Below are 23,717 nucleotides of genomic sequence, written 5' to 3'. Positions count from 1 at the left end.
AATCAACGCATTCTTTAAAGATTCTAGCAAGTCAGCAGCTAATTTCCTGATTATCTTCTTTAAGCTCCGCGAGTCGAGAGCTCTCCCAGCTTCTTTCATTTCAATTTCAATTTCAATCAATGGCATTTGTTTAGCTGTGGAAAATTTTGCAATGCAAATTTTTTTGTTATGATTTGGATGCTTTCAAGGTTTCTCAATCTCATTCGATGTGTGTGTGTGTGTGTGTGCATCTAAGAAATTTGTATTTATGAAATGTTTGCTCCTAGAAATTTCTAGTTGTCGCAGCTGATGTCGCCCACTGCAAAACTTTCCATCATTGCAGTCAATTGAAAAGCAAGCTGCGCTCAAATTTCAATTTGTTTATTGTTGTTGGTGCATGGAATGGATGGGATTCGCGATATTGCATAACAACATATTGCTCCAGCTCCATTGAAATTTTTCCACTACCGCAACACATTTATATCGAGTTATCGTGTAATCAAGATGGTAAATCTGTTTTTCAAAGTTATGTAGAAAGGCAATATATGTACATACATACATACATACATATGTATGTAGATCAAAATAAGTAGGTGAAGTAAGGCAAGAAATTAGAGTGTACTCTCTTAATTTTTGTTCAATACAAATGTTGCATATGTAAATATATATATTGACATTATTAAAATTATAATTAAAGATTATTAATTGAGCTCTATAAGAAAACTTGCTTATGGAATAGAATTTATTCATCTATCACATTTGCTCAGTGAAGCTGCAAAATTTCGCTAAGCTAGCAATCTCTCATGCGACTCAAGCGCCAAAGCCTCTATCATAGCCATATTATATTTATCATTTATATATATGTATATAATATATGATATTAGGCAACATTAGCTTGTGGGGGCGTCTCGTTTCCCTCATATGCAAGCGCTGTTCGCTATCAGTAGACATTCCTTATGCACATGTTTCTATTTAGCCAAGTCATGCAGCGCCACTATCCAAAACATTAGGTCTATCAGTGGATTGGCATTTCCTGCGTCTCAGTCTGGTAAAATCAACTAAGAATTAGAACAAACACACAGAACAGTGCTATAATTCAAATTTTATTACTTATAATGATAAGAAAAAAAAAGGTGCATTTCACAGAGTATTCCAAAACTTTGCAGTTCATGAGAAAATAAATATATATATATATGTTTATATATTATAAAAATAGTTCACTAACATATTTCGCCTTAAGATTATATACAATTTGAGATAATTTAATAACAATAACATACGAAAATCACAATTTAAGCACACAACTTGTTCGACAAACGAAAAATTACAAATAACAGAGAGAATTGTGCACGAAGAACTTAAACGAAATTAACATGAAACTAACTTCGAATGCAACTAATATAAACGAATGTAAATAATACTGGGCTGCAAATACACATTTTAGTTATCCAGAAACTCCCATTCGCTGGATGTGTTCGAGCCACCTGAGGCGGGCGTCTCCTTCTTTATGAATGGATCAGCAGCGCGTCGGAAGTCTGGCAGAAAGCTGTTATATTCCTCATTGTTCGATGATGTGGACTTTGGCTGAGTTTCTATAAATGTCAAGGTTGGCTTCGGCACGCCCGCACAAATGCCATCCACTGGCTGTCCGGCGCTGTAATCGGTGGTGTCCAGCTTCTTACGTGGAGTTGTCTGCACACTGACCGCCTCCAGTCTCGAGGGATAGCAGTTGATCAGTGAATTCACCAGCTGCGGTGCTTGTACCGCCTTCAGCTCCTCAGCGCTGACAGGAGCCAGATGCACTTCTGGCAAGTCCAGCTCGGCCGCCAACGTTTTCGCCTTTTCCGCAATGGTACGCTGCAACGTGGTTGGAGTCAACGCATCGGGCAGCTGCTGCATAAATGCTGCTCTCATGTCCACAGGGGAAACCAAGCCGTTGCTGCAATTAATAAATGTGTTAAATAAGATTTCATTTTATAAATAATCAATATTCACTTTTCCATTTGGCAATAGCTGGCTTCCATTAGTGTAGCGGCACTGGTCAGGGGCAGCTTGTGCTCGTGTGTCTCCTGCCCGATCTCAACGATTCCCCCTGCAGCTGCATTCCGCTTGTCCGCCGAAACTTTGCGCTTTCGATGACTCAACGTGCCGCTGGTGTGCAAAATGGACGGCTCAAAGTCCATTTCACCGATGCGTTGAAAGATTTCCAAGCGACGGTTTTGCTGCGCCAATGGCGACTCCACTGCCAGCTCAATGGGCACATTCAAGTCCAGCTTTTCAATGGGCGGCAATTCAAAGCATTCCTCGGCCGTATTTAAAGCTGGCTCCAGCTCCACCGGCGACTCCACATCCAGTTTGCAATATTGAGAGACACCCACCATGGGCAGTGGAGGCGGCAGCAATGGATTGAATATAACCGTAGTAGTTCTATTAGGTGGCTCAGGAAAAGGGGCCAGGCGCAACAGAGAACGCTCGCCTTCGAGCACAAAGATCTCCTTGCCACAGACACAAAAGTCAATGATTTTGCGAAAACCACGCGCCACGGCCTCCACTTTAAGGCGTTCGAGATTCAGAATGTATAAAGCAACATCGTCATGAGTAACAACCAGGGAATCGTGTCCATCGTACAAATCCAGTTCACGAAAGTTTTTGCTGGCAACAAATGCAACACAGCAGCCGCTGCTGCTGCTGCCGGCTTGTGTTGAAGTTGTTTTCGTATGACTACGCTGCTTAGGATTCAGTAAAGGTATCTCCCAGGTGGGATTGTTCAAGACGGCTTCGTTGAAGATAATGGTTTTCGATACAGTGCCAACGGCATCGGCAATCCAGAAACGTAGTCCGGGTCGTCCGCAAATGATTTGTGGCAAATTATCGTTCGCAGTTGTTGTTTGTTTGAGGAAGACGCCGCCACAGTCGATAAGCTGCTTACGATCCTTCTTGCCCACCTGGGTGATTTGCCACGTCTGGGTCTTGGCATCGCGGCGGCACACTATGCAACGATAAAGCGTCGCCACAAGCAAATAGCTCTGATGCACGCTCAGCTGAACAATCTCATAGGCTTCGCTCAGTATTTCCAACGATTTGCTGAGGTGCTGCGAAAGAGAATTTAAGTGAAATCAATTAAATAGAAAACAATATTAACTTCAAGTTACTTACCGCTTGATAGTCGAATTCGGTGAGCACAACGACGCCCTGTCGATCGCCCGAGTACAATTTCATGCCATTTTTTGACCACTCACAGCAGCTAACTACGCAGCGATGCAAATCACGTATTGTGTAGCGTTCGATGGGTTTCGTTCGTGTGCAGGGCGCCACCAGGTCCAGGTCTGGCGGCAGCTCCTTTTGAATTTGAAAAACGCTAACTTGACCATTAGCACTTCCAGCTGCCACCATATACTCTACCGAGTTGACTATCTTAACGCACGTTATGCGTGTGGATACCTATAGGAGTTGTCAGTGCGGATGATTTCAGGAGAAGGGGAAAAACACAACACAACACATTCATAAAATTGGCGACAGGCACGCGATGTGTGTCCTCTGAGTCATCATAGCCACACTTAAATGCTTACCTCAGCTTTGAGTTTCTGCATTTCGCCTGAACGACGATTATACCAAAAGACAATTCCAGCGTCACTTCCTAGCGCCAGGAAATCTTCAACGGCATCTACGCAAGTTACATTGAGATTTGCTGGGAAAAAGCCGCGCCGAGCTGTTGGTATAAGCTCCATGATCTCTGTAAGAGGCGCCCATTCACGTAGGCAAAAATCTGTTCTGCTGGCCATAATCGCTTTGCCTTTTTTAGTTGTTACGAATCCTTGTTTTATTTAAATTTTATTCCATTGCCCAACCTCCGTTAATAGCACCTATTTACATTCAGTTTGTTGATATTCGATAATTTCGACAGCTCAATATAAGACTCCTGAGCTGCCATATTTTTAAAAATATTCATATTATCGACTAGATATACTCACTAAGTAAAAATATGCATTATTCGAAAATGTTAGCGGGGTAACTAGTTATAAATATATGTTTTACAATTCTTTTAATTTATTCTTTAAATAAATGCGTTAAAGTTGATTCAATCTACCTTCTAATTGAATGAATATACTCGATAATTATGAACATATCGCGGGGTGTTCTTGTATTGGGCTAATCAATATCGCCAACAATCGATAATATAATAAACGTAAAGAAAAAGTAATTGATAAATATATTGTTTTTCTTGTATTTATTATTTAAATTGATTTGGGTTGCGTAAATAGTATCCTCTCCGCTGAAGACAAGCTAGCATATTAGTAAGCCATCGAAAAAATTAATTAATACACATTAATATACAGGTAAGAATACTTAATCTTTAACTTTTAGGCCAAAGTTCAACGAATAAACGTTAATCAGTCTACAGCAACATGGGTGACAACAACAACCTGCGAAGCGCTGTTATTAATGAGGCCCCTATGCTGACCACTCCATATGGCAATGTGCGAGCGCTATCAGCACCACCGCCCCTACCACAATCGCCGTTGCAACAGACTTCATATGGATACGGCGGTGGCTATGGCAACATGGGTGGCTACGGCATGGGCTTAGGCGGCTACAGCGCAGGAGGCTATGGTACAGGCGGATATGGCTATGGCAGCATGGGCTATGGTATGGGCGGTTTCGGTGGCTATGGCGGCAGCTACGGTGGCTACAACAGATTTGGTGGCATGAACAGCAACGATCCCGAGCAGCGGTTTATACAAATGGCCGAAAATAGTTCACGTCCCGCATTCGAAAGCATCGAATCGCTAGTCTCAGCCATTGGAAACATTGCTTCCATGCTGGACTCAACTTTCTTTGCGCTGACAAGCTCGTTTCGTGCCATTCTTGGCGTGGCCGCAAATTTCGGACGCCTGCGCACTGTATTCGCGCAGTTCTGGACAACGTTTGCGCTATTCCGCGGTCTAAAATGGATTTACAGAAAGTGAGTGCCATGCAGCTACCCAGGAAAAGTTCCACTGAATGATGTGGCTTTAATCCATTTTAGAATACTGTATTGGCTACGCATCTCGAACTTGGATCCTTCATCGGAAGCTTTCAAGAAAGCTTTTGCTGAAGCTCTCAACGACAACAGTAATCAGCCTGGCACTGCGCCACGTTTACCGCGAAAAGGCACCTCGCCGTGGCCAGTATTGGCCTTCCTCAGTTTCATCTTTACCGCGCCGTACCTAATCATGAAGTTGCTGGGAACTGTGACGAATACGGCGCAAGAGGAAGGTAGGCTTGTGAACCTTGAACACTTAATAAATCTTATCTTGCGGCACTTTGCTCATCCAGCTGAGTGCGATAAGCGAGCAATTTTGCTATCTTTCTATTAATATCCCGCCCTCGATTTGTTTTTTCTTCTCTTCAAACAGCTCGTAATCCCGCCAAGTGGACTGCCCCCATTCAGACGCAGGCCATTTATAATTTCCAGGCGCGCAACGAAAGCGAGTTGAGTTTGCGTGCCGGCCAAAACGTTCAAGTGGCTCCACGTGAGATTCAACAGACGCTTCACCTCCTCAACACAGGCTGGGCCCTGGCTTCAACGAATGGCCAGAGCTCAGGTCTAATACCTATTAGCTATGTGAAATCCCCGCAGCAGCTACGACAGGAACGGCAGGAACCCGTCAAACCACTGCCACCGCAACCGGAGCTAATGAATCTGTCTACAAGCGCATTCCCCAACCCACCAGTCGACCAGCAAATGAACTACGAATTCAATTTGGCCGCACAGCAGCAGCAACCGCTGGGTCCCCCGTCCACGACAGCATTTGACGAAGGATTTGCCTAGAGTGTGCAGAAGCCTCAACACTTAGCTTTAAGCCAAATGAATTTCTGAACACCTTCGGGCTGTAATATGTCAGGTCAATTGTTTCGAAATTCCCATTACTCCCACATTTCCCAGTTGCGCCAAATCTGCCGCAGAATTTTCACCTGGAACAATGGTATTTTTCAACAAAAGCTCAGATATAACGAAACAATAAATGTTATATAAATAATTACCTTAACAAACCCAACCTATATATATATATAATAACATAATTATAAATATAATTTACCTCAGTTTAAGCAAACAACTTTTTGTTTAAATCATATTTTACAATATGTATTCAGTTTATTGCCTATTTACTTTTATGTTTTGTTTTTGTTTTGCTTTGTATGTTAATGCGTTTTGTATTTGCTCTTTGTCGATTTTTCCCATTTTTAAAATGAAATATTTTTAAATTTATTACACAACTACTCGACTCGATTCGACTCTTAAATGTACATATTTCATTCACTTTCTACTAATTTGCATTTGTATTCATTTGTTTTTTTTTTTTTTTTTTCAGAGTTTTATATAAATTCTAGTAATTTATATTGATGCATTTATAGTTATTATGACTAAATAGGTAGGTTGATTATTTTCCATTTACTTTTAATTTGTATATTATTATATAGCTATATATATATATATATATATATATATCTGTGTATATGTATATATATATGTGTGTTTGTATTTATAAATATATTTTGTTTGCTTTAATTTTAGTTGAACAGTTTTTGAGAAATTTTCGGAAAATGTGAAACAGGTGTCTTAAAATATTAATGTTAGGCAAATAAACATATTTCATATGCTTCTCTCCACAGTTTGCACCGCAATTTGTAGCTTTAAGATTATTACATTATATTTAATTGCTGTCATTTAAGAGTTTTGGTGTACAATAGTTCTTTTTAAAAAGTTGCTCTACAACATTTGACGATAAACTTTGAAAAATTTGTCTCTTTGCCTCTTAAGAGTTTTGTTTAAGCAGCAATTGGTTAACAACTAAAATGAAGACAGATATTCTTTTCTTTTATCTTTACTTTCCTTCTTTTTTTTCTTTTGTTTTTGTATATTTTCACTAAAATACAATTTCTTTTCGCTTAAATGAACATTAATCAATAAGTTTTTGCGCTTAAAAATAAACTTCAAAAATACAAATACAAACTGAACGCCGAGTTATGTTTATCATTATTAAATGTTGATTTGTTTTTTAACTTATTTATATAGATTAATAAGTCTCATTGAGAAATTAAACGAAATAAAAGCGAATTAACGCTTCTCTATGGATTGTGTGTGTGTGTGTGTGCTTTTGTTGTGTAAGTGTGTGTATTTGTGTAGCAAGACAAGTGTGAGAAATGGAAAGCCTAGCCAGTGGGGCGTGGCAGTCCTAACAAAGCGTTAATGAACGTAAAACTAAACATATCCTCCGCATAGCCATTGCCAATATCATCAGCAGCTTGCGCAGTGGAGCCCATCGCCCATGACACGTTCACATCCACATCCGCATCCGCGTCCGCATCGTCGTCACCTCAATCGATGTCATCCTCCAGCTCATCATCGTCCAGCTCCTCCTTGAACTCGACATCGGTGGTATGCTGTGTGTGTTGTGCAATGCCCTGAGACTCATTGGTTGATTCGAGGTACGGATTGAAGTCGTCATGGTCATCCGAATCGTACATCGGATCCATTTTGCCAGTGCCATAGGCTGTGAAATAATGTATGGTATAAACCATGTTTCATTCCTACAATCCAATTCAGTAAATAAATACCTTCCACATATTTGGCCAGATTTGGTGGGACCCATGACTTGACACGTTCTATATTCTCGTCCGTGCATTCACCTGTATCCAAGCCTAACAACAAGAAGCAAAGCCACAATCTTATCAAATGCTCTTTCAATAGAAGCTCCATAAATTGTTTACTCACCCGCAAGGAGGCCCATGCGTTTCAAGACCTCAATGTCGTCGTGCATTTCGAATGTGTTATCGAACTTAAATATGTATTCGGATCTGCGAAGTAGAAATATATAGCAAATGATTATTATGATTAAAACAATATATAAATCTTCTCTGACGAATTCATACTTGTCGTTGGTTACACTGCAATTGATTTTTGTCGATTTGTGCGTATTCACAATGATGAACGGCAGTTGAATGGATGAGTTTGGAGATGGCACCACGCCCTGGCTTTCAGCCCGCTTGTTCCGCTCGACAAGACCCTTGAATGCCACATGTTGCATGACCATTTCCCGCAACATTTCATTCTTTTGCTTGATTCGCTCGCGGCACAACATGTTTTGCTCTTCCAAGGCATTAAATTGCTAAAATCAAGTAAATCAAAATAAATATTAATATATAAACTAAATAACTCAGAGACACTTTAGTACCTCGGCTGAGTTGGCAGGTAAGCCGATCCAACGGATTTCTTTTTTGTCCTTAGAAATAACATTGATTGCCATCAGTACGTTAAGCGCATCGTACACACGCCGCCGGATATTCTTTTGATCACAGTTATTATCGTATGAATTGTTCTTCATTTCCTCAGCAACCAAATCGTCCGCCACCTCATTATATGTCGTCTTGCCCTTCTCCTGCACCTTCTCGCACACCTTCATCGAGAAGTGACGCAGTCCCTTGCCAGCTTTATCTGGTTTTCGTTTCCTTTGCGCTGACGAGGAAGAGGCGGGCGCTGTGTGCATGGGACTGTTCTGAATGACGTGCCTAAGGATTACAAATGTATATATATATATATTTATATATGTAATGTATTTTGATAAATTGCCAATTAACTTACAATTTCGATTTCATTTTCATGACGTTATTTGGCGTGAATTTGACATATCGCTCATTCTTAATCTACAAGTAAATTATTATTTAGTTTGTTTTCATTGCAGATAATCGCCTCTGCGTTATTTACTCACATCGTGCATGCTGCCTCCCGCACTTCCAGCACTGCTGGTTTTTTGCGCTGACACAGGTGTATATGAAGTAACTGTTGAAAAAAATTGAAATAAAACCCGAATGGCACATTTATAAATGTTGTACGCAAATATTAGCTGTCTGTGCTCGACTTACTTTCGGTTTTTGGAATAGTTATACAATTGTCTTGAATACGTATAAATTGTCCCTGATTCGTTGTGCTCTGCGCGCAAATAAGTTTAATAATAAGTATTTTTCTGTTTTCGATCAATTGATCCATGCTTACCATGTGACTTAGGGCGCCAACTCGACCTACATTGCCGATGCCGCCACTTCCGCTTCCCCCGTTGCGTGTGGAGCTGCTTGGAAAGACCAGACTTGACTTATCCATGGAGTGTGCCTGCTTCACTACAACTGGCTTCAACACTTTGGCAATTTGTCCTATTTAAATATATAGACAGACAAATAAATACAATTACATATGTATTTTGATCATGATTAGAAGCACACACATTAGGAAGGCGTTCTCCACTGCGTCGTAAAGGATTTTCAGTGCACGCAATGAACGAACATTTGGTTCGAAAGTTCAATGAGGTGATTCGATATATGTATGTTAATCGAATGCAATGCATGTAAATATATACATACATACATACACACACTATCACAGTCGCTCACGGCGAATGTTGAGAACAAAAGTAAAGTGCGAAAACCAAAAACATCGCTGGAAAAAAGGCGACAACAAAAACAAAGCCAAATACCAAAAAAACGAAATATGTGAAGCACGAAAGAAACGAAAACATAAATATGCCCGCTACTTGACATGGGGTGCAAAGGATATGCTGAGAAACCGCAACAGTTCACACAAAAAAATACCCTAAAGCAAGTAAGCCGATATATAAATGTATGTTTGTATGAAGCACGTGATCACATACATATTTACATGCATACATATACATATAACAGTATCAGTGTAGTATGTACTACGATCGCTTTGTTTGCACAACCCTGGCCCTCTGTTATCGCCGTCTCGCTTTACAATTTACATCTAGATCTGTCAGTTATGCTAATTATTCACCTGCTGAGCTAACATTTACATAATGTTAATATTTAACGGACGCGCTAAGCACTCTAGAAATATGTATACAAATAAACATGTATGCTAATTTTAAGTGGTTTATGAATAAAGAGCGTAGCCAGCAAAGGGGCTTCCAACTATAAATACCAATCTGCACACACACACGCACGCATACTAACAAATGAATCAGAGTTTAACTGCTGTCAAACATCGCTGAGAGCAGCAAGCAGTAGCAGACGCAGCAGCAGCCTTGTAGCAGGCCGGTTAGCCGGCGTACGGTCGACGCTGCTCACTCATTCATACAAACAACCCATGCGCTTACATATACACGCGCGCTCAAACATACACACACATACATACCCACACACGCGCGCTTTTGGATGTACGTAAGATGGTCAACAGAACGGCAATAACAACAACCATTTCTGCCGGCGTCGGCTGCGCAACCGCTGCTACACATGTTTGGTGTTTGCCCATTTTGGGCTTTAACTATTTTTCTATCTGTTTGTACGTGCGCCTGTGTGTATATACGTTCAGTTTATCTGTGAAAGCGTACGTATGTATATCTGTGTAAATATACATACATATATACATATGTATGCATGTGTGTGTATTCTTCAGCTTTTTATAACACAAAGCAGAATGTCACGCAGTTGTAGTAGTTCTGCGTCACCTCCACAGCGAACACGCCCCCAGCCTGTTTTTATACTGTGCTGAATTTTAAGATTTATTTTGCGAAGGATTTAATCTTGAGAGAGAGACAGAGAGAGAGAGAACAAAAAAGCGCTCTCGACGGAAGCTTTAACGAAGACAGTGCTGCCGGTTGTCTGCTGCCGCGCTGCTGCGCTGCTATCAGCTGTTTAGACTAAAAAAAAAATAAACAAAAACAACAACAAATGACAGAGTATCTTTTTCATTATAGAATGTATTTGAGTATGTGTTTGTTTGACTGAGCGCCAACTGGGCGATGCGCGAGTGTCGTCGCTACTGCCCGGCAATGTACACATATGTACATGATACACACATTCATCTTGGCATACATACATACATACGTACATATCTGTGTGAGCATGCACATCCATACATCCATGCACATACAAATGTACATATGAATGTACATATATTGGCAGCAGCAGACAAAACCAACCGATTTTACTTGATTTTATTTTTATTATTTGTTTTTTTGACGTGTTGCCGTGCAGTTGTAGTAGTAGTTGTTGCTCTTGTTGGTTTGCCTCGCCATGGCGCGGCGTTGAGTATGCGCTTAAAGAGCATTAAGCGATAAATATTGTATGTAAAAGGAAACCGAAAAAAGAAAAAGATGGCGTTTACGCGCCAGTGTGCGAGCATGCAAGTTAGTAGAGTAGCTCCCCCGCCGCTACTATTGTGAATACGCAAGTCTTTGCAACTGTATCTGTATATGTAAATACTATGTGTGAGCTTCTATGTTATAATATATACACATATGCATGTTTGTATGTTATGCATTCATTAAAGCAAAATTAATCCGCTAATAACATTGCAATGTAGCGGGAGTCCAACTGGACTTATTGACCACTAAACCGCTTAGTCCAGCTTACCGTGCTCATCCTGAAAGAAAAAGTTGACTTCATCAGTCTTAACAGCGCCGCTCGTTTGATTTGTCGCCGTGGTATGCGCCATTTTCATGTGTAGTGGGCAGAAGGACAGGTGTATGGACGACGATTCGCCTGTTGTTTGGTGCCCAGCACCCTTAACCGTTGCTAAATTGATTTCGCTGCTACCTGCGGCGACTGCGACTATTTTGTATTTGCGCTTATATTCCTGGGAGGGGACACTAACCGTTCACCAACACGCCCCGCCAAAAGATATCAATGCCAATAGAACTGAACGGAACTGAAGCACGTAGTCGCAACGTGTGTATGTGTATATATGAATGCCTGCCTCGGTGAATGCAAGTGAATGTGTGTACTTTTTATATTTGTATTTGTGTGGCGCGGCCCGCGATGATCTCGGTAGTTTTTTGGGGTTCACAATTGTAACACGTGTATTAAATATTTTTGCACAATTCACAGATGTTCTTATATTTGGGCGTAAGAGGCTACGCTGTGGCACAGTTCAAAGTGATTATTTTGATAGCAGCAAGTAAAAATTTGGTTGTCGCGCGAGTCAAAATGGCGAGCGCATTTTTTGTTTCCAGCAGAAGCAGTAGCGCATTTTTTTCTTGTCACACTCACACAGAAAATGGTTTCAATGCGGGTTTTTTCAAAGGCGTTTTTCGAGCACTTTCAGTGTTCTGATTTTGATGCACTTTTTTGTAAATGAATGGGGAAATTATGTTGTTTCTAATGCACTATTTAGAATTTTATTATGGTTCGTTTTAATAGCAGCGCGATGTGAATAAAATTTCCATCAAGTCGTTGGTTTTTCGACGACGACGACAACGACTACGAAAACGACCAACGTGAGAGTGCGAGCGAAATGGCAGACCCCGCGTTAAACAGCTGATTTCCTCGGCGCGCCAAATTTACGCATCAATCGAACTCAGTGCTGTGTAACGTACGTCACGGTAGCGGCACTCATATAATACAAAATGTTATCTTATTATTCACTAAAGAGCTTCAAGGACTTTAATATCTTATAAATACAGTATTTCTTACTTTTTCCTAATAATTGAATAAGAATTCTGTAATTGTTTTCAAAATGTACACACATAAAGTTGTCGCTTCTGTTTTCAGAATGTGATAGATAACCTTTGCTCGTAGGTCATCAAATGTCTAGGTTGTCTGCTCATTCGTTAAAAAAGTCAACACTGAAATAGTTTATATTTTAAACGTGTATCTGTAAAGATATTTTATCATCTCGAACGTTAATCAACACACTTTACAAAATGTAAACAATGCTGTTATCGTGGACTTCACCCTAAACGACGACAATCATTTTGGCCAACTCGACACAATCATCGCAAGCAAAAAGTAGTGTGTTTGGATATCGATAGTTTTTCAAACCCTAGAGTTGTTTATTGCTACTGTAATGAGATTTTAAACTGCAATTCTACAAATTATATTGAATGCCTTTATTTATATTATATTTTTAATTATATTTAAATAATAAGATTACATTTCGTATCATATTGAGAATAATGCCAATTTTATGCGGGCACAGAAAATTCAAAAGAACTAAATGAACGTGAACAATGTGATTCGTACCGATGAACTTGCTCGGAGCATTTCGACACAACTCTACACACGCACGGCTGACTTTTGCCAAATACTATAATAAACAATTTGTTGATAAAATAAAATGACAAATAAGAGATTTTATGATACGTTAAGTGAAAAACTAAAGGCTATGTAAAAGAGATTACTGCTGTTAAATAAAATCAAATCATCAATACACGCGCACAAAGCCCAGCTCCACCTGATATCAGTGTGGAAGACGACTAGACAACAACAAAATGGTCGATCCCCTGTGCAATTATAATGTATTGGAGGCAATATTTTCATATTTGGAGCTCAGTGACTTAAGTCGCTGTTCCCAAGTCTGCAAAAGCTGGTATCACTTTCTGAACGATGAGAACAGTGATGTTTGGCGTTGGCACTGCCTGCGGAAACTTCCCAAAGAGTCTATTAAATCCGATCTGTTGGCCTCCGTTACCACATACAAGACAAAGCTGCGCGCGTACCTGCACGCTTGGAATCCCAACGATTGTTCACGGAACGTTTACATTAAGCCAAACGGATTCACTCTGCATCGGTACATAAATTGTTTCCTGGTACTCTCCATGTGCTAATCTTATTTGTGGTTTGTTTCTATTTCAGAAATCCGGTAGCACAAAGCACAGATGCTGCAAGGGCGAAAATCGGATTTCGTCAAGGCCGTCATGCATGGGAAGTGATTTGGGAGGGTCCATTGGGGACCGTGGCCGTAATTGGTATATCCACCAAGGAGGCAGCTTTGCAGTGTCATGGCTATGTAGCATTACTTGGATCTGATGATCAAAGCTGGGGCTGGAACCTAGTTGAGAATCATCTACTGCACAACGGTGATATGCAGGGCAATTATCCGTTATTAAACAATGCACCTAAATACCAGGTGGGCGAAAGGATACGCGTTATACTCGACTGCGATGATAATACACTATCCTTTGAGAAGAATTATGAATTCCTAGGAGTCGCATTTAGAGGTTGGTTATTTTTAAAAATCTTTTTGCTAATTGTTTTATTCGATAAATGCTATAAAATTATTATAGGTCTGCCAGCTAAGAAGCTTTATCCTACGGTATCTGCTGTCTATGGCAACACAGAAGTGTCTATGGTCTATTTAGGGACCCCATTGGATGGATAACTCTATGAGATTAGAGCTGAAGCCTTACTGCCGTATAATTTGTAAAATAAGTGCAGATAAAAAATGATTAGTTTTGTATATGTATATTCGTTTCAATTCCCTGTCTATTCTGTCTAGTTGCTGATTTAATTTGTAAAAAAAAAAAAAAAAGTAAAAGCATTTTCTTGATTTTAGACTAAGCCAAAGTTTAAATCTTCTCTATTCCGTCTGTATACCGGTTAAGTTTAAATGTACGAACCAAATAAATAAGTAGTTGTAAATTTCATACAATGAACAGCTAAAATCATCAGACATTCGTTTACTCGATTTATTAATCGTAACTCGTAACGTTTAACAGCCTGCTGCCTTGTTATGAAGTAAGGAAATAAATTCAATTTTATATGATATTCATTTTCTTGTCCTCATTCAATGAAAGTTTATTAATAGTTTATATAATGTTTGGGGAGGAAAATTTACATATGCAAATTCCAATCAGGATATGTCCACATAATTGAGAGTTTGTGCTGTATATGGCATTTGGTATAACGGTGAACAAGGACTCCGTGGCGCAACGGTAGCGCGTCTGACTCCAGATCAGAAGGTTGCGTGTTCGATTCACGTCGGGGTCAACGAAAGGATGAACTTTTTCATTGTTTATTATTAGCACAAATGTATAGCTGTTATTTTGTTTGCTATATATACTTTTAGTTTGTTTATTAGTAATTGAAAGACGATGATTATTTTTAACAATATTCAAATATTTATTTATTTATTTAATTATACATAATTTTAAGCAGATTTTGTTTAGTGCAAGAAACAACAATTGCATAACGAGCATACGTTTATCTAATTCATAGTGTGAATTTTGTTATCTTTTCAAAAATGCCGTAATTAAAATACATATATAAATATTTATACATATTTACTTCTGTTTGTATATAGATAACAAGCAATTTCGAGCGATTTTCTTTGATTACTAATTTTAATAAGTTCATATATGTATGTATGTATGTTCCTGTATATATGTAAATATATATAAATTTATCTATCTGTAGATACTTATTTTTGTTTACGAATTGTAGCTTAATTGTAAATTCCCTAAACGGTTTCCGATGTCGTTTATTTAGTTGTTCCCTTATTGCATACAAATATATGCATGTGTGAGTGTAACATATATATAAAAAATATTATTATGTGCTGTCATTTTTTTTTTCTTTTTTGCTTTTTTTTAAATAAACAAATATTATGCATGTAAAACTACCAACACCAAAATTCGCGATGTTTTTTCTCGTCTGTCGTCTTGCAAATTGAACTAAACGAAATTTAAAGTTTCAACAAAAATTTTGTACACAAGTCAAAAAATGATACAATTTATATAGATTTATTTGCTATTGACTAGATTTAGGAACTCCTCGCGAGTCTTTGGATCATCGCGGAATACGCCAAGCATAGTCGAGGTAACAGTTTTGCTATTGATTTTCTGAACGCCACGCATGACCATGCACATGTGTCTGAAAGAGAGAAGTATATTAATAAGTCTATATGATAAATAATAAATAATGAATATAATCAAAACAGTTAATAAATCAGTATAATTATTAAACTCCATATCAATTGTCTGCACAGTGCTAGTTCAGACACTTCCACTTATTCAGCTTTAGCGCAACTTCCCACGCAAGCATCGGTGGTTCAGTGGTAGAATGCTCGCCTGCCACGCGGGCGGCCCGGGTTCGATTCCCGGCCGATGCAACTCAACTTTTTTGATTATTTTTTATATTTTTAAAATTTATAAACTTAAAATAATTATTTTTTATTTTATACATACACGCCCTCAACAACAACAGCAACTCCAGCTGGCTGCACTGCCTGTGTTACAGCAACAGCAATTTGCTTGGTCAAACGCTCCTGCACCTGAAGACGACGCGAAAATATTTCCACGATGCTAAAATATATACAAATAAGGTATTTATATAAATTTCAAGTAAGAGAATTATGGTAACTTACCGAGCCAGCTTGCTGAGACCCAGAATCTTATTGCATGGCAAATAACCAATAGACACTTTTCCATAGAAGGGCACCAAATGGTGCTCGCACATAGAGAACATTTCAATGTCCTTCACGACGACCATTTCATCGTGATCCTCATCAAAGACGGCGCCATTAAGCACATCTAAGCCACAAATCAAACCGAAAATTATGTTAATATTATTTCGTTCCAACCTAGATTGATGTAAATTTTATGCTACATTTATTTGCTCAATAGAACGTGTGGCAATGGCATAACTGAATCTTAAGTTGAACTTTTCCACTTGACTGTTAATGTGCACACATGCACATGAGAGCCTGAGAGCGTGAGGAAGAGTGTGTGTGTGTGTGTGTGTGTGTGCGTGTGGCGCCACTTGTTGGCCATTCTTTTGGCAGCTTGAGCTTTCACTACTTCAGCTTTAAATGCTCTGCCTACTCTTGTGATTTCAGCACACTTCTCGCCTGTTCTCCCTGCACACCCGCTCACAGCAGCGCAGTCGACGTCAGTCGCTCACTCATTTTTCACACACTTTCTCTCTCTGCGCCTCTTCGTTACCGTTTTAAAAGCTTAAGTGCGCTTCCTGTCAATTCATAGCAAATGCTGCTGGTGCTGCAGCTCTGCTCTGCTCTCCCTCTGCCCTCTGCTGCCGCTGCTCCTGTAGCTCTGCTCTGGTCTCCCTCTGTCTCTTTCACACTCGCTGCAAACTTCAATGTCACAGATTTTATGACACATTTCTGTTGTTAAAAATCATCTTGTGAACTAGTTAACTAGCTTTGTTTGAAATTTAAATAATGTTAAGAAAATGATTAAATTCTAGACACGTTTGATTTTGGAGCATTTGGAATTCTATTTAACATTGAAATTAGATTGAAAGGGCTGCGAATTGTTGCTGTGATTATTGATTATAAATGTGACTCGAGGCAATTTACTTTCATTAATATCTGGCTGCCGTCGCTGCCGCTGCCGTTGGCCAATTTGAATGCTGACTTTGAGTTTTGTGCGATTGTATTAAATAAAGTGTAGAACCTGCTTTTCTGAATTACTATTCTTAAAACCGGTCTGCATACTTGCAATTCACCAAAACACAATAAATAAATAAAAACAAACTAAAAGCAAAAATAAGAATAAAATAAAGTCAGTAAACATATTAGAGTTATACAATACTAGAGAATTGACAGTGCGCCAAGCGCAAGGACCCTCCAAAGAGCAACAACAAAAAAAAACTCTTCACTTAGAACTGTAAACCGACTTAAGTGAAAACTATTAAGGGTAATGCACCGCCCAGTCAAGTCAAGTCAGTGATAAAGGTGAAGTACGGTGGTCAAATATATACATATAGTATAGATATACATATACATATATGGAGCTCCGATGAATCACAACTAAAAGAAACTAGTTTCTAGCTGGAAATGCCGCTTCGAAGTTAATTTTTGTGTTTTTTTTTTGCTGATTCACTGTGTCACACAGGATGGAGCACTGACCTAATGCTAATTGGTCAGAGTGTTTGTCAGGTGCTAATTGAGCTGTATGGAAACACGTAATGCTGCCCACTTACCCTCCAAATTCTGATCGTAACCCTTGGTGAAATACAGCATTGCCTTGGCCGCACGTTCCGGTGTCTTGATCAGGCCCTGTCTATCGGGATTCTCGCCGAGACCGCCCAACAACAGGCGATAGGAGCGCGCCATATCAGGTAGCAATGCCTCGCGTGTAGGCGGCTTGTGATCCAGCTCCAGATCATGATGAAAAGTGCAGTTCTCATGGCCTGTAAACAAACCAAAACAAGAAACGAAAAACATATGAAACAGTGTTGGACATTCGTTTGTCTATTGATAACCCGCCCCACCCCGGAGTGCGTCCCAATTGGACTTGGGTTGAAAACAAATGCTGATCAGAAAATATACACGATTCAACCTTTGACAGGCATTAATGCTCTAATGCTGTGGCTCGTATCAGTGCAGCCCAACGGGGACTTGAACTCTTATCTCGAACGATTGGGCCATTAGGCGCGACTTGCTAATATATACATATAAATATTTTTATATTTATAGTTCGTCAGGCGTCGCACATTAAATTAAATGATTATTATGCCCGTTAGACCCTATTAATTGAATGATTAAGCGCCGATGTCGTTCGCTCAAGCGGCTCCTAGGCAAAGAGTTATCCCAATCCCACTACCTGGCGTCGTCGATGTACGCGGTGTCTGTGGTGTTAACGACGATTGTGTACCATCATTTTCCGGTATGCTGGCGCTGCTCTTCAGTATGAGACGTGGTCGATTGGGTTGGATTGGAGCTGGCTCCTCGCTGCCAGCCGACGACGGTGGCTGCGTTTCCTCGGGCTGGGCGACCACACGATCCGCCAGCGAGGAGGTGCCGGAGGTGCTACTTGTTGAGCAGACGCTATTGTTGCGCCCACGCGAAAGGATATGCGCCTGTGGAAAATTCGTATCGTCGATGGCATCGTTCAGCTCGCTGGCGCTCATCTCGGACAGTTGGCGTGTGAAGCTCATGTTTGGCTAGATGCTGTTGCCTTTATTTAACTTGCAATATTTTGAAGAACCAAATACACAAAAATCTCTTTCGACTTTGGATGAGGAAAAAAAGCGTAACTCGTCTCGGCTCGGCTCGGGCTGTGCGTGTGAACGTTGTGAAATGCTTTGGGCAACTGGCTGCCCGCTGGGCTTGTCGTTGCTAATAAGAACTTCAAGCAGAGCTTTGAGCGTGAGCAGAGCTTTTTGAAGAGCGAGCGAGCTTTACGCGCGTCTGCAATGCTCTTAAAACTGTTGACTTTCGAACTTGTTGCTTTTTGAATGGGGGCGCACGGTGGGTGGGTGGTTGGTTTGGGTGGCTTGGGTGGTCGCCCACTCGAACGTGCTCAAGGTCTATTAACTTCAACTTTGATTTCATGTGCGTGCGTATGCGTGCGCGTGTGTAAGTGTGAGTGTGTGTGTGTGTGTTTACCCAAGCTTGAGTAGTCAGAACTTTTCAGTCACTTAAAAACGTAGGCAACACGTAAATCCTGCCTTCACCGAAAAATTCCAAATTTTTTGTTAACATGGCTCATCGCATCAAGCTCCGTGCCGATGACTTCGATGTCGTTGGCGCCGTTCCACGTGATCTTTCGGTGATCAAGAATTTTCTGAAACGGGATTGCGCCGTCAAGCGTCTAATTGAAATTGAGGAGAGCTTTCTCAAGAAATGCATGGAAATGCAGGCCGAAGAGGCCGAAGAAGCGAAAGCCAAGAAGTCACAATATGGAGCAATCAAAGAAGAAATTGAGCAACCACCTCCGGATCCATGCACTAGCACATCCCCGCCAGATGCAAATGCGGCTGACTACTGTGATCCGTGTCGGCGACTCAAGACGTCTATCGTATTGGAAGAGGTACGTAGGAAGTCTGAATATGAAAATCTTTCCATCTCCATGTATTTCAATGTCTAACTCTTTTCTCTACGATTAGCTGACGAAGCCAACCAATATCAATCCTGCGATGGGCTTTGCACCCTACTTTGATGAGGAGACGGTGTTGGACAAATCTCAGCCGATTAAGTTTCGTTTTCGTCGAAGGCCGAACAGCTGCGATACTGAGATTAGGTCAATACTGCCCTGCGAGACGACCCAAAATACAAACGTCATGGTCCTCACCAACAGCAACGATATGATGGTATGGCCCAGTCAGAAGGTAGCACAGATGAATCGTGTGCCAGTCACCCTGCTGTCGGGCCCGGGCGATCTCACCGAGTACATGCTGGAGGAGGAGACAATCATGTAGACCGAAAATTTGGAATTTGAAAAAATCAGTTTTTAATTGAAAATTTACACAACAGTTAAATAGCAATAAATAGTTTAATCTCTAAAAGAGAAAAAGAGAAAAAGAGAGGGCAACACAGGAAAAACACAGTCTAAATACTATTTTCGTGTGTGATGGGAGGTACAAAAAAAATTAATTTAAATAGAAAGGTGGAAGAGATGGAGGTAGGGAGAGATTCCAGAAATATGTGTTCTATTCTGCTGGGGAAAGTAAAAGTGAATGAATGCGAGAGCGAGGTAAAAAGTGAGATTATAAAAGTATATTCCTACCACTTAATTGTAGTTAAGAGTATTTTCCCCAATTTTTACAACATTTCAGCTAGGCTGAGATTCCAGGAAAGCATATTCTTTTATCATATCAATGAGAGATACCAAAAAAGTTGATGCTCCTATTTGGGAAGCCCTCAAAAAGTCGCACAATAAATGGTTGATAACTTCTATGGCTTATGTAAGAGTTGGCATAAATATGTATTCATATATATAGACATGCACATATATATGTATATATGTTATGCATCAGCACATATAAGTCTTTGCTTTACATATATAGAAAGTGTCCCCGAAGAAGTCAATGAACGCTACCGGCAAAAGGAATTTATGCATTCCGAATGTCTGAGATTGAATTTGAATTTGATTTTGATTTTGATGTGATGTAGAGCTCTTTCATTGGGAATCGAATATATAGACGTATAAATTGTACAGAGTGATACAACTGTGCAATGGCTTGGATTCTGTTACTTAACATATGTACGTATATATGTGTTTATATGTATGTGTATGTATGTACTATTTAGATAAGTTGAATGTACGGTAAAAACTGTGGGACACTTTCATATTATATATGTAGGTAATATTATATAAATATACATATGTATATAATGTTCAAGTAAATACATACATATATATATAGGTATTTATATAATTATAAGCCTTTTGAGTTTACCCAATATTATGAATCATTTTAAAGCGTGTGTAATAAACTAGAAAGGAAATGTCCATAGATGGTATACATATTATACATATGTATATATATATGTTATCCATTTTCTATGATATTCACATTTTCTTCAATCCATTGTAGTTTAGTTAAATCTCTGTAGATGAGTGACTAACTGCTGAGTAAAAAACTAGTTAAAAATAGTTTTCAGATAGCATTTATATTATAGCATTTCATGCCATTCATATCAAATACTATAGTATACTTTGACAGATATTTCTAATACACATTTCATTCAGCTGCAAGTTCCGAAATGGATATCTATAATACAAAACCAACTGATTTCGTATAGACTCTAGACCGGGGGGATGCTTGTTTAATAGAGCCAACATTAGCGAATGGTTGTAAATAGTTGGAATACTATGAATTGAGCGGGTAAATGATCTAATCGTAGAGACAACCAGTTGGCACATATCGTAAGCATGCAATGCAATGTAATTAAAAGTAAGGTAAGTCATCATTAACATTTTCCATAGGGCAGGTGTTTTTTACTCTTGTTTTTTTTCTCTTTTTTTTGTCATAGTTCACAATTACGCATTACGGAATTCTAAGAAGAATATGTAGGCATGGCAATGGATTTAAATGTATATATGTACATATGTATATGTATATCATGTTATTGATTCATTTAGGATTTTTTTGTTTTTGCTGCCTAACCATTGCTAGTGAAAAACCGTGCGAATAGCTTATTTTTTTATTGACCGCGATCGCTCAAATGTGAAGCACGGCGGCGACTTATTGCTCATGCAATATGAAAGAAACAAAGAAAACCGAAAGATAGAAAAAGAAACACAAATATATATACATATATAAATTTTTTATATATATGTACATATAATACCGACAAATCTAAACCGTTTTAAACGGCTGCTTGTGCTGTGTGTGGTACTCGCGTCCAATTAAATGCTTTTAACCTTCAAAAAGTAGTACAGGTCTAGCCTCGAGCCCCACTCCCGGCGGCTTGCCCCTGGCTTTTGGCTAAATACCGGATTACGCTGAGGAGTTTATGCTGTCTATAGAGCTACACATACACTAATAGCTTATAGCCGAAAACGCTCTCATCGAATCTTCCGATCTGCAGTGAACTTTCAATGTCAATGTCAACAAAATCTATTACGATCATTGACAGTTGCTGTACATACATATAAATCTATGAGTACTATGTCTATTTTTTAATGCTTTTTGATCTGTCATTGTGTGGCTTTCATGTATATGTGTGTACCTAGATTGTATGTAGATCTTGCTCTTTGAATTTTGTCTTGAGTTTCGCGATTGCGGCTTATGAGCAATTGGTTTTATGTTAACAACATCGCCGGAAATTAGAGCCATATCTAGAGGTCAGTGTGCGAATCTGAGCTGCATCTTAACTGATCTGAACCTGACCTAAGAAGACAAATTGTGTGATGAAATATTACTGCTACGATTGCCAAGCCTTATGTTAGCTGCGAATACCAACAACATTTATCAATTATGGAAATAATCAACATCACGTTATGTGAGAATATTATTAAAGACTTGCATAAAACTCAAACCACAAATTGTAGTAAATTCTTATTTTATTTAGTTTTCACTAGGTAATAGAATTAACAACCCGCAAACTAGATCATTTTAACATTTTCTCTCGTTCTACTCAAAATTGCACTGCTAAACTTAACGGAAAACAACAATAAAGCAGCACTATATACGAAACACGGCCGAGCATTCTCGCTTAACGGGAATCCTTTCCACTCACCATTTCCGTTGCCCATGTTAAGCAATTCCAGTTTCAGCTGTTGACTACTTTTGGCAGGGACAACAGCGCCCGCGCTGACTGCAGTCGCTGTTGAGGCGACTCCGGCAGCGACTGCAGCTGCTGTTGGTACGATCGCGGCAGCGTCCATGGCGACGGTGGCAGCATCTATGGCAATGTCGCCATTTTGAGTGCTACCATTTTGTTCGTTAGCTTGAGGTTTCATTTTGTTAAAGATGATTTTTCTTTACTATTATTTATGTAAATAAAACAAGGATAAGCGTTGGCTTTAGGTTTTCTTTTGGTTTTGATTTGGTTTACTAGCGTTTAAAATGTTTGCTTAATTAAAAAACACACTAAATAACGCGTCGCTTGCAATTGTTGTTTATGCTAGATTTAACTGTTCATTAATTTATTGAATTTTGTGTTATTGGTTGATGCTAATGCGCGCGCGTTCCGCTTTTATTTGCTACACCCGACTAAACGGCCAGAGATTTAGTTGTAACCTTTTTATTATGAAAAATCGAAAGTTCTTGTTCAACGAGAGATACAACTGACGACGACGACGACTCAGCCAGCGTCGCTTTTGCGGTCGCTTGCCTTTTGTTGGCATTGTTGTTGCTAATACAGTGCGCCCCCGATAAGTGAAGCAAACAACAATTCGCAACAATGGCTTTTAATTATACTTGAGTCATGGCAGTTTTATATTAAGCAATCGTTATTCTAATAATGTAAGCAAAGCAGATAGGTCCTGAGCTAAGACTGCTAATAACAGCTAACTCTTTGATGCAAGACTCTACGTTCGCAAAATTAACCAAATAAAGTCATATTCACTGGCCCTCACTCTCAGCCTTTGGTTATATTTGTTAAACTTCGATTTTACTATTTGTGTAAAGCTCATTTAACGAATATCGTTTAGGGCGATTCTTAGCATAGGAGTACAACAACTCTAATTTGCTAGTTTTCCTTCTAGCGTGGGTGCACTGTAATCGTATTCGGTTACTTTTCGCTTACTTGTTGCTCTCTGAGTGCTGGCCGTGGC

The 23,717-nt window shown here is 39.5% G+C and overlaps 6 protein-coding genes and 2 non-coding genes across 11 annotated transcripts; 5 read left to right on the top strand and 3 right to left on the bottom strand.

Moving 5' to 3' along the window:
* Positions 1 to 1,069: 1,069 nt before the first annotated feature.
* On the bottom strand, positions 1,070 to 3,890 carry LOC108654583 (WD repeat-containing protein CG11141). Its single transcript, XM_018106047.3, has 4 exons — positions 3,549 to 3,890; positions 3,136 to 3,420; positions 1,975 to 3,071; positions 1,070 to 1,918 (listed from the first exon to the last, which is right to left on the bottom strand). Exons 1-4 carry the CDS (start codon positions 3,759 to 3,761, stop codon positions 1,420 to 1,422), a joined length of 2,094 nt encoding a protein of 697 aa, XP_017961536.1. The 5' UTR covers positions 3,762 to 3,890; the 3' UTR covers positions 1,070 to 1,419.
* Positions 3,891 to 4,132: 242 nt separating this feature from the next.
* Pex13 (peroxisomal biogenesis factor 13) lies at positions 4,133 to 6,109 on the top strand. 2 transcript variants are annotated; one of them, XM_089261997.1, is made up of 4 exons: positions 4,133 to 4,316; positions 4,382 to 4,942; positions 5,006 to 5,235; positions 5,376 to 6,109. In XM_089261997.1, exons 2-4 carry the CDS (start codon positions 4,386 to 4,388, stop codon positions 5,789 to 5,791), a joined length of 1,203 nt encoding a protein of 400 aa, XP_089118123.1. In that variant the 5' UTR covers positions 4,133 to 4,316; positions 4,382 to 4,385; the 3' UTR covers positions 5,792 to 6,109. The 2 variants fall into 2 exon arrangements, with proteins under 2 accessions (XP_089118123.1, XP_017961543.1); XM_018106054.3 differs by having other exon boundaries at positions 4,375 to 4,942.
* Positions 6,110 to 6,974: 865 nt separating this feature from the next.
* On the bottom strand, positions 6,975 to 12,282 carry Dp (transcription factor Dp). The gene is made up of 10 exons (XM_018106050.3): positions 11,386 to 12,282; positions 9,014 to 9,168; positions 8,884 to 8,950; positions 8,730 to 8,800; positions 8,603 to 8,664; positions 8,196 to 8,529; positions 7,894 to 8,129; positions 7,736 to 7,818; positions 7,579 to 7,662; positions 6,975 to 7,514 (listed from the first exon to the last, which is right to left on the bottom strand). Exons 1-10 carry the CDS (start codon positions 11,471 to 11,473, stop codon positions 7,339 to 7,341), a joined length of 1,356 nt encoding a protein of 451 aa, XP_017961539.1. The 5' UTR covers positions 11,474 to 12,282; the 3' UTR covers positions 6,975 to 7,338.
* Positions 12,283 to 12,975: 693 nt separating this feature from the next.
* Fsn (F-box synaptic protein) lies at positions 12,976 to 14,414 on the top strand. Its single transcript, XM_018106925.3, has 3 exons — positions 12,976 to 13,540; positions 13,606 to 13,970; positions 14,037 to 14,414. The coding sequence occupies exons 1-3, from the start codon at positions 13,242 to 13,244 to the stop codon at positions 14,129 to 14,131; spliced, it is 759 nt and encodes a 252-aa protein (XP_017962414.1). The 5' UTR covers positions 12,976 to 13,241; the 3' UTR covers positions 14,132 to 14,414.
* Positions 14,415 to 14,667: 253 nt separating this feature from the next.
* TRNAW-CCA (transfer RNA tryptophan (anticodon CCA)) lies at positions 14,668 to 14,739 on the top strand. The gene has a single exon. It is a non-coding gene; the product is annotated as a tRNA-Trp (tRNA).
* A 430-nt stretch (positions 14,740 to 15,169) lies between these two features.
* Positions 15,170 to 23,176, bottom strand: Pu (GTP cyclohydrolase punch). 3 transcript variants are annotated; one of them, XM_018105693.3, is made up of 5 exons: positions 22,679 to 23,176; positions 17,692 to 17,901; positions 16,115 to 16,280; positions 15,936 to 16,052; positions 15,170 to 15,621 (listed from the first exon to the last, which is right to left on the bottom strand). In XM_018105693.3, the coding sequence occupies exons 1-5, from the start codon at positions 22,899 to 22,901 to the stop codon at positions 15,492 to 15,494; spliced, it is 846 nt and encodes a 281-aa protein (XP_017961182.1). In that variant the 5' UTR covers positions 22,902 to 23,176; the 3' UTR covers positions 15,170 to 15,491. The 3 variants fall into 3 exon arrangements, with proteins under 3 accessions (XP_017961182.1, XP_017961180.1, XP_017961179.1); XM_018105691.3 differs by lacking the exon at positions 22,679 to 23,176 and adding an exon at positions 18,366 to 18,774; XM_018105690.3 differs by lacking the exon at positions 22,679 to 23,176 and adding an exon at positions 18,315 to 18,772.
* Positions 15,789 to 15,859, top strand: TRNAG-GCC (transfer RNA glycine (anticodon GCC)). Its single transcript has one exon. It is a non-coding gene; the product is annotated as a tRNA-Gly (tRNA).
* Positions 19,092 to 20,014, top strand: LOC108654400 (uncharacterized). Its single transcript, XM_018105694.3, has 2 exons — positions 19,092 to 19,523; positions 19,600 to 20,014. Exons 1-2 carry the CDS (start codon positions 19,194 to 19,196, stop codon positions 19,909 to 19,911), a joined length of 642 nt encoding a protein of 213 aa, XP_017961183.1. The 5' UTR covers positions 19,092 to 19,193; the 3' UTR covers positions 19,912 to 20,014.
* Positions 23,177 to 23,717: the final 541 nt, after the last annotated feature.

Source organism: Drosophila navojoa, chromosome 5 (genome assembly GCF_054131105.1).
Source record: "Drosophila navojoa isolate 15081-1374.11 chromosome 5, UAZ_NAV_1.0, whole genome shotgun sequence".
In the NCBI taxonomy this organism is placed as follows: Eukaryota; Metazoa; Arthropoda; class Insecta; order Diptera; family Drosophilidae; genus Drosophila; species Drosophila navojoa.
Note: the sequence above shows the minus strand (reverse complement) of the source record. Positions and strands in the feature narration are given on the sequence as shown.

Coding starts and splice junctions, on each gene's coding strand:
- LOC108654400 (XM_018105694.3), top strand. CDS start 19,194: ATGGCTCATCGCATCAAGCTCCGTGCCGATGACTTCGATGTCGTTGGC. Junction 19,524..19,599: donor CGTCTATCGTATTGGAAGAG/GTACGTAGGAAG, acceptor CTCTACGATTAG/CTGACGAAGCCAACCAATAT.
- Fsn (XM_018106925.3), top strand. CDS start 13,242: ATGGTCGATCCCCTGTGCAATTATAATGTATTGGAGGCAATATTTTCA. Junction 13,541..13,605: donor AACGGATTCACTCTGCATCG/GTACATAAATTG, acceptor TTTCTATTTCAG/AAATCCGGTAGCACAAAGCA. Junction 13,971..14,036: donor CCTAGGAGTCGCATTTAGAG/GTTGGTTATTTT, acceptor AAATTATTATAG/GTCTGCCAGCTAAGAAGCTT.
- Dp (XM_018106050.3), bottom strand. CDS start 11,473: ATGAAAATGGCGCATACCACGGCGACAAATCAAACGAGCGGCGCTGTT. Junction 8,951..9,013: donor TTGGCGCCCTAAGTCACATG/GTAAGCATGGAT, acceptor ATTTGCGCGCAG/AGCACAACGAATCAGGGACA. Junction 8,530..8,602: donor ATGAAAATGAAATCGAAATT/GTAAGTTAATTG, acceptor TGTAATCCTTAG/GCACGTCATTCAGAACAGTC.
- LOC108654583 (XM_018106047.3), bottom strand. CDS start 3,761: ATGGCCAGCAGAACAGATTTTTGCCTACGTGAATGGGCGCCTCTTACA. Junction 3,421..3,548: donor TGCAGAAACTCAAAGCTGAG/GTAAGCATTTAA, acceptor CAACTCCTATAG/GTATCCACACGCATAACGTG. Junction 3,072..3,135: donor CCGAATTCGACTATCAAGCG/GTAAGTAACTTG, acceptor TCTCTTTCGCAG/CACCTCAGCAAATCGTTGGA.
- Pu (XM_018105690.3), bottom strand. CDS start 18,648: ATGAGCTTCACACGCCAACTGTCCGAGATGAGCGCCAGCGAGCTGAAC. Junction 16,281..17,691: donor TTACGATCAGAATTTGGAGG/GTAAGTGGGCAG, acceptor TTTGTGGCTTAG/ATGTGCTTAATGGCGCCGTC. Junction 15,622..15,935: donor GCTGTTGTTGTTGAGGGCGT/GTATGTATAAAA, acceptor TCTCTCTTTCAG/ACACATGTGCATGGTCATGC.
- Pex13 (XM_089261997.1), top strand. CDS start 4,386: ATGGGTGACAACAACAACCTGCGAAGCGCTGTTATTAATGAGGCCCCT. Junction 4,943..5,005: donor CTAAAATGGATTTACAGAAA/GTGAGTGCCATG, acceptor AATCCATTTTAG/AATACTGTATTGGCTACGCA. Junction 5,236..5,375: donor GAATACGGCGCAAGAGGAAG/GTAGGCTTGTGA, acceptor CTCTTCAAACAG/CTCGTAATCCCGCCAAGTGG.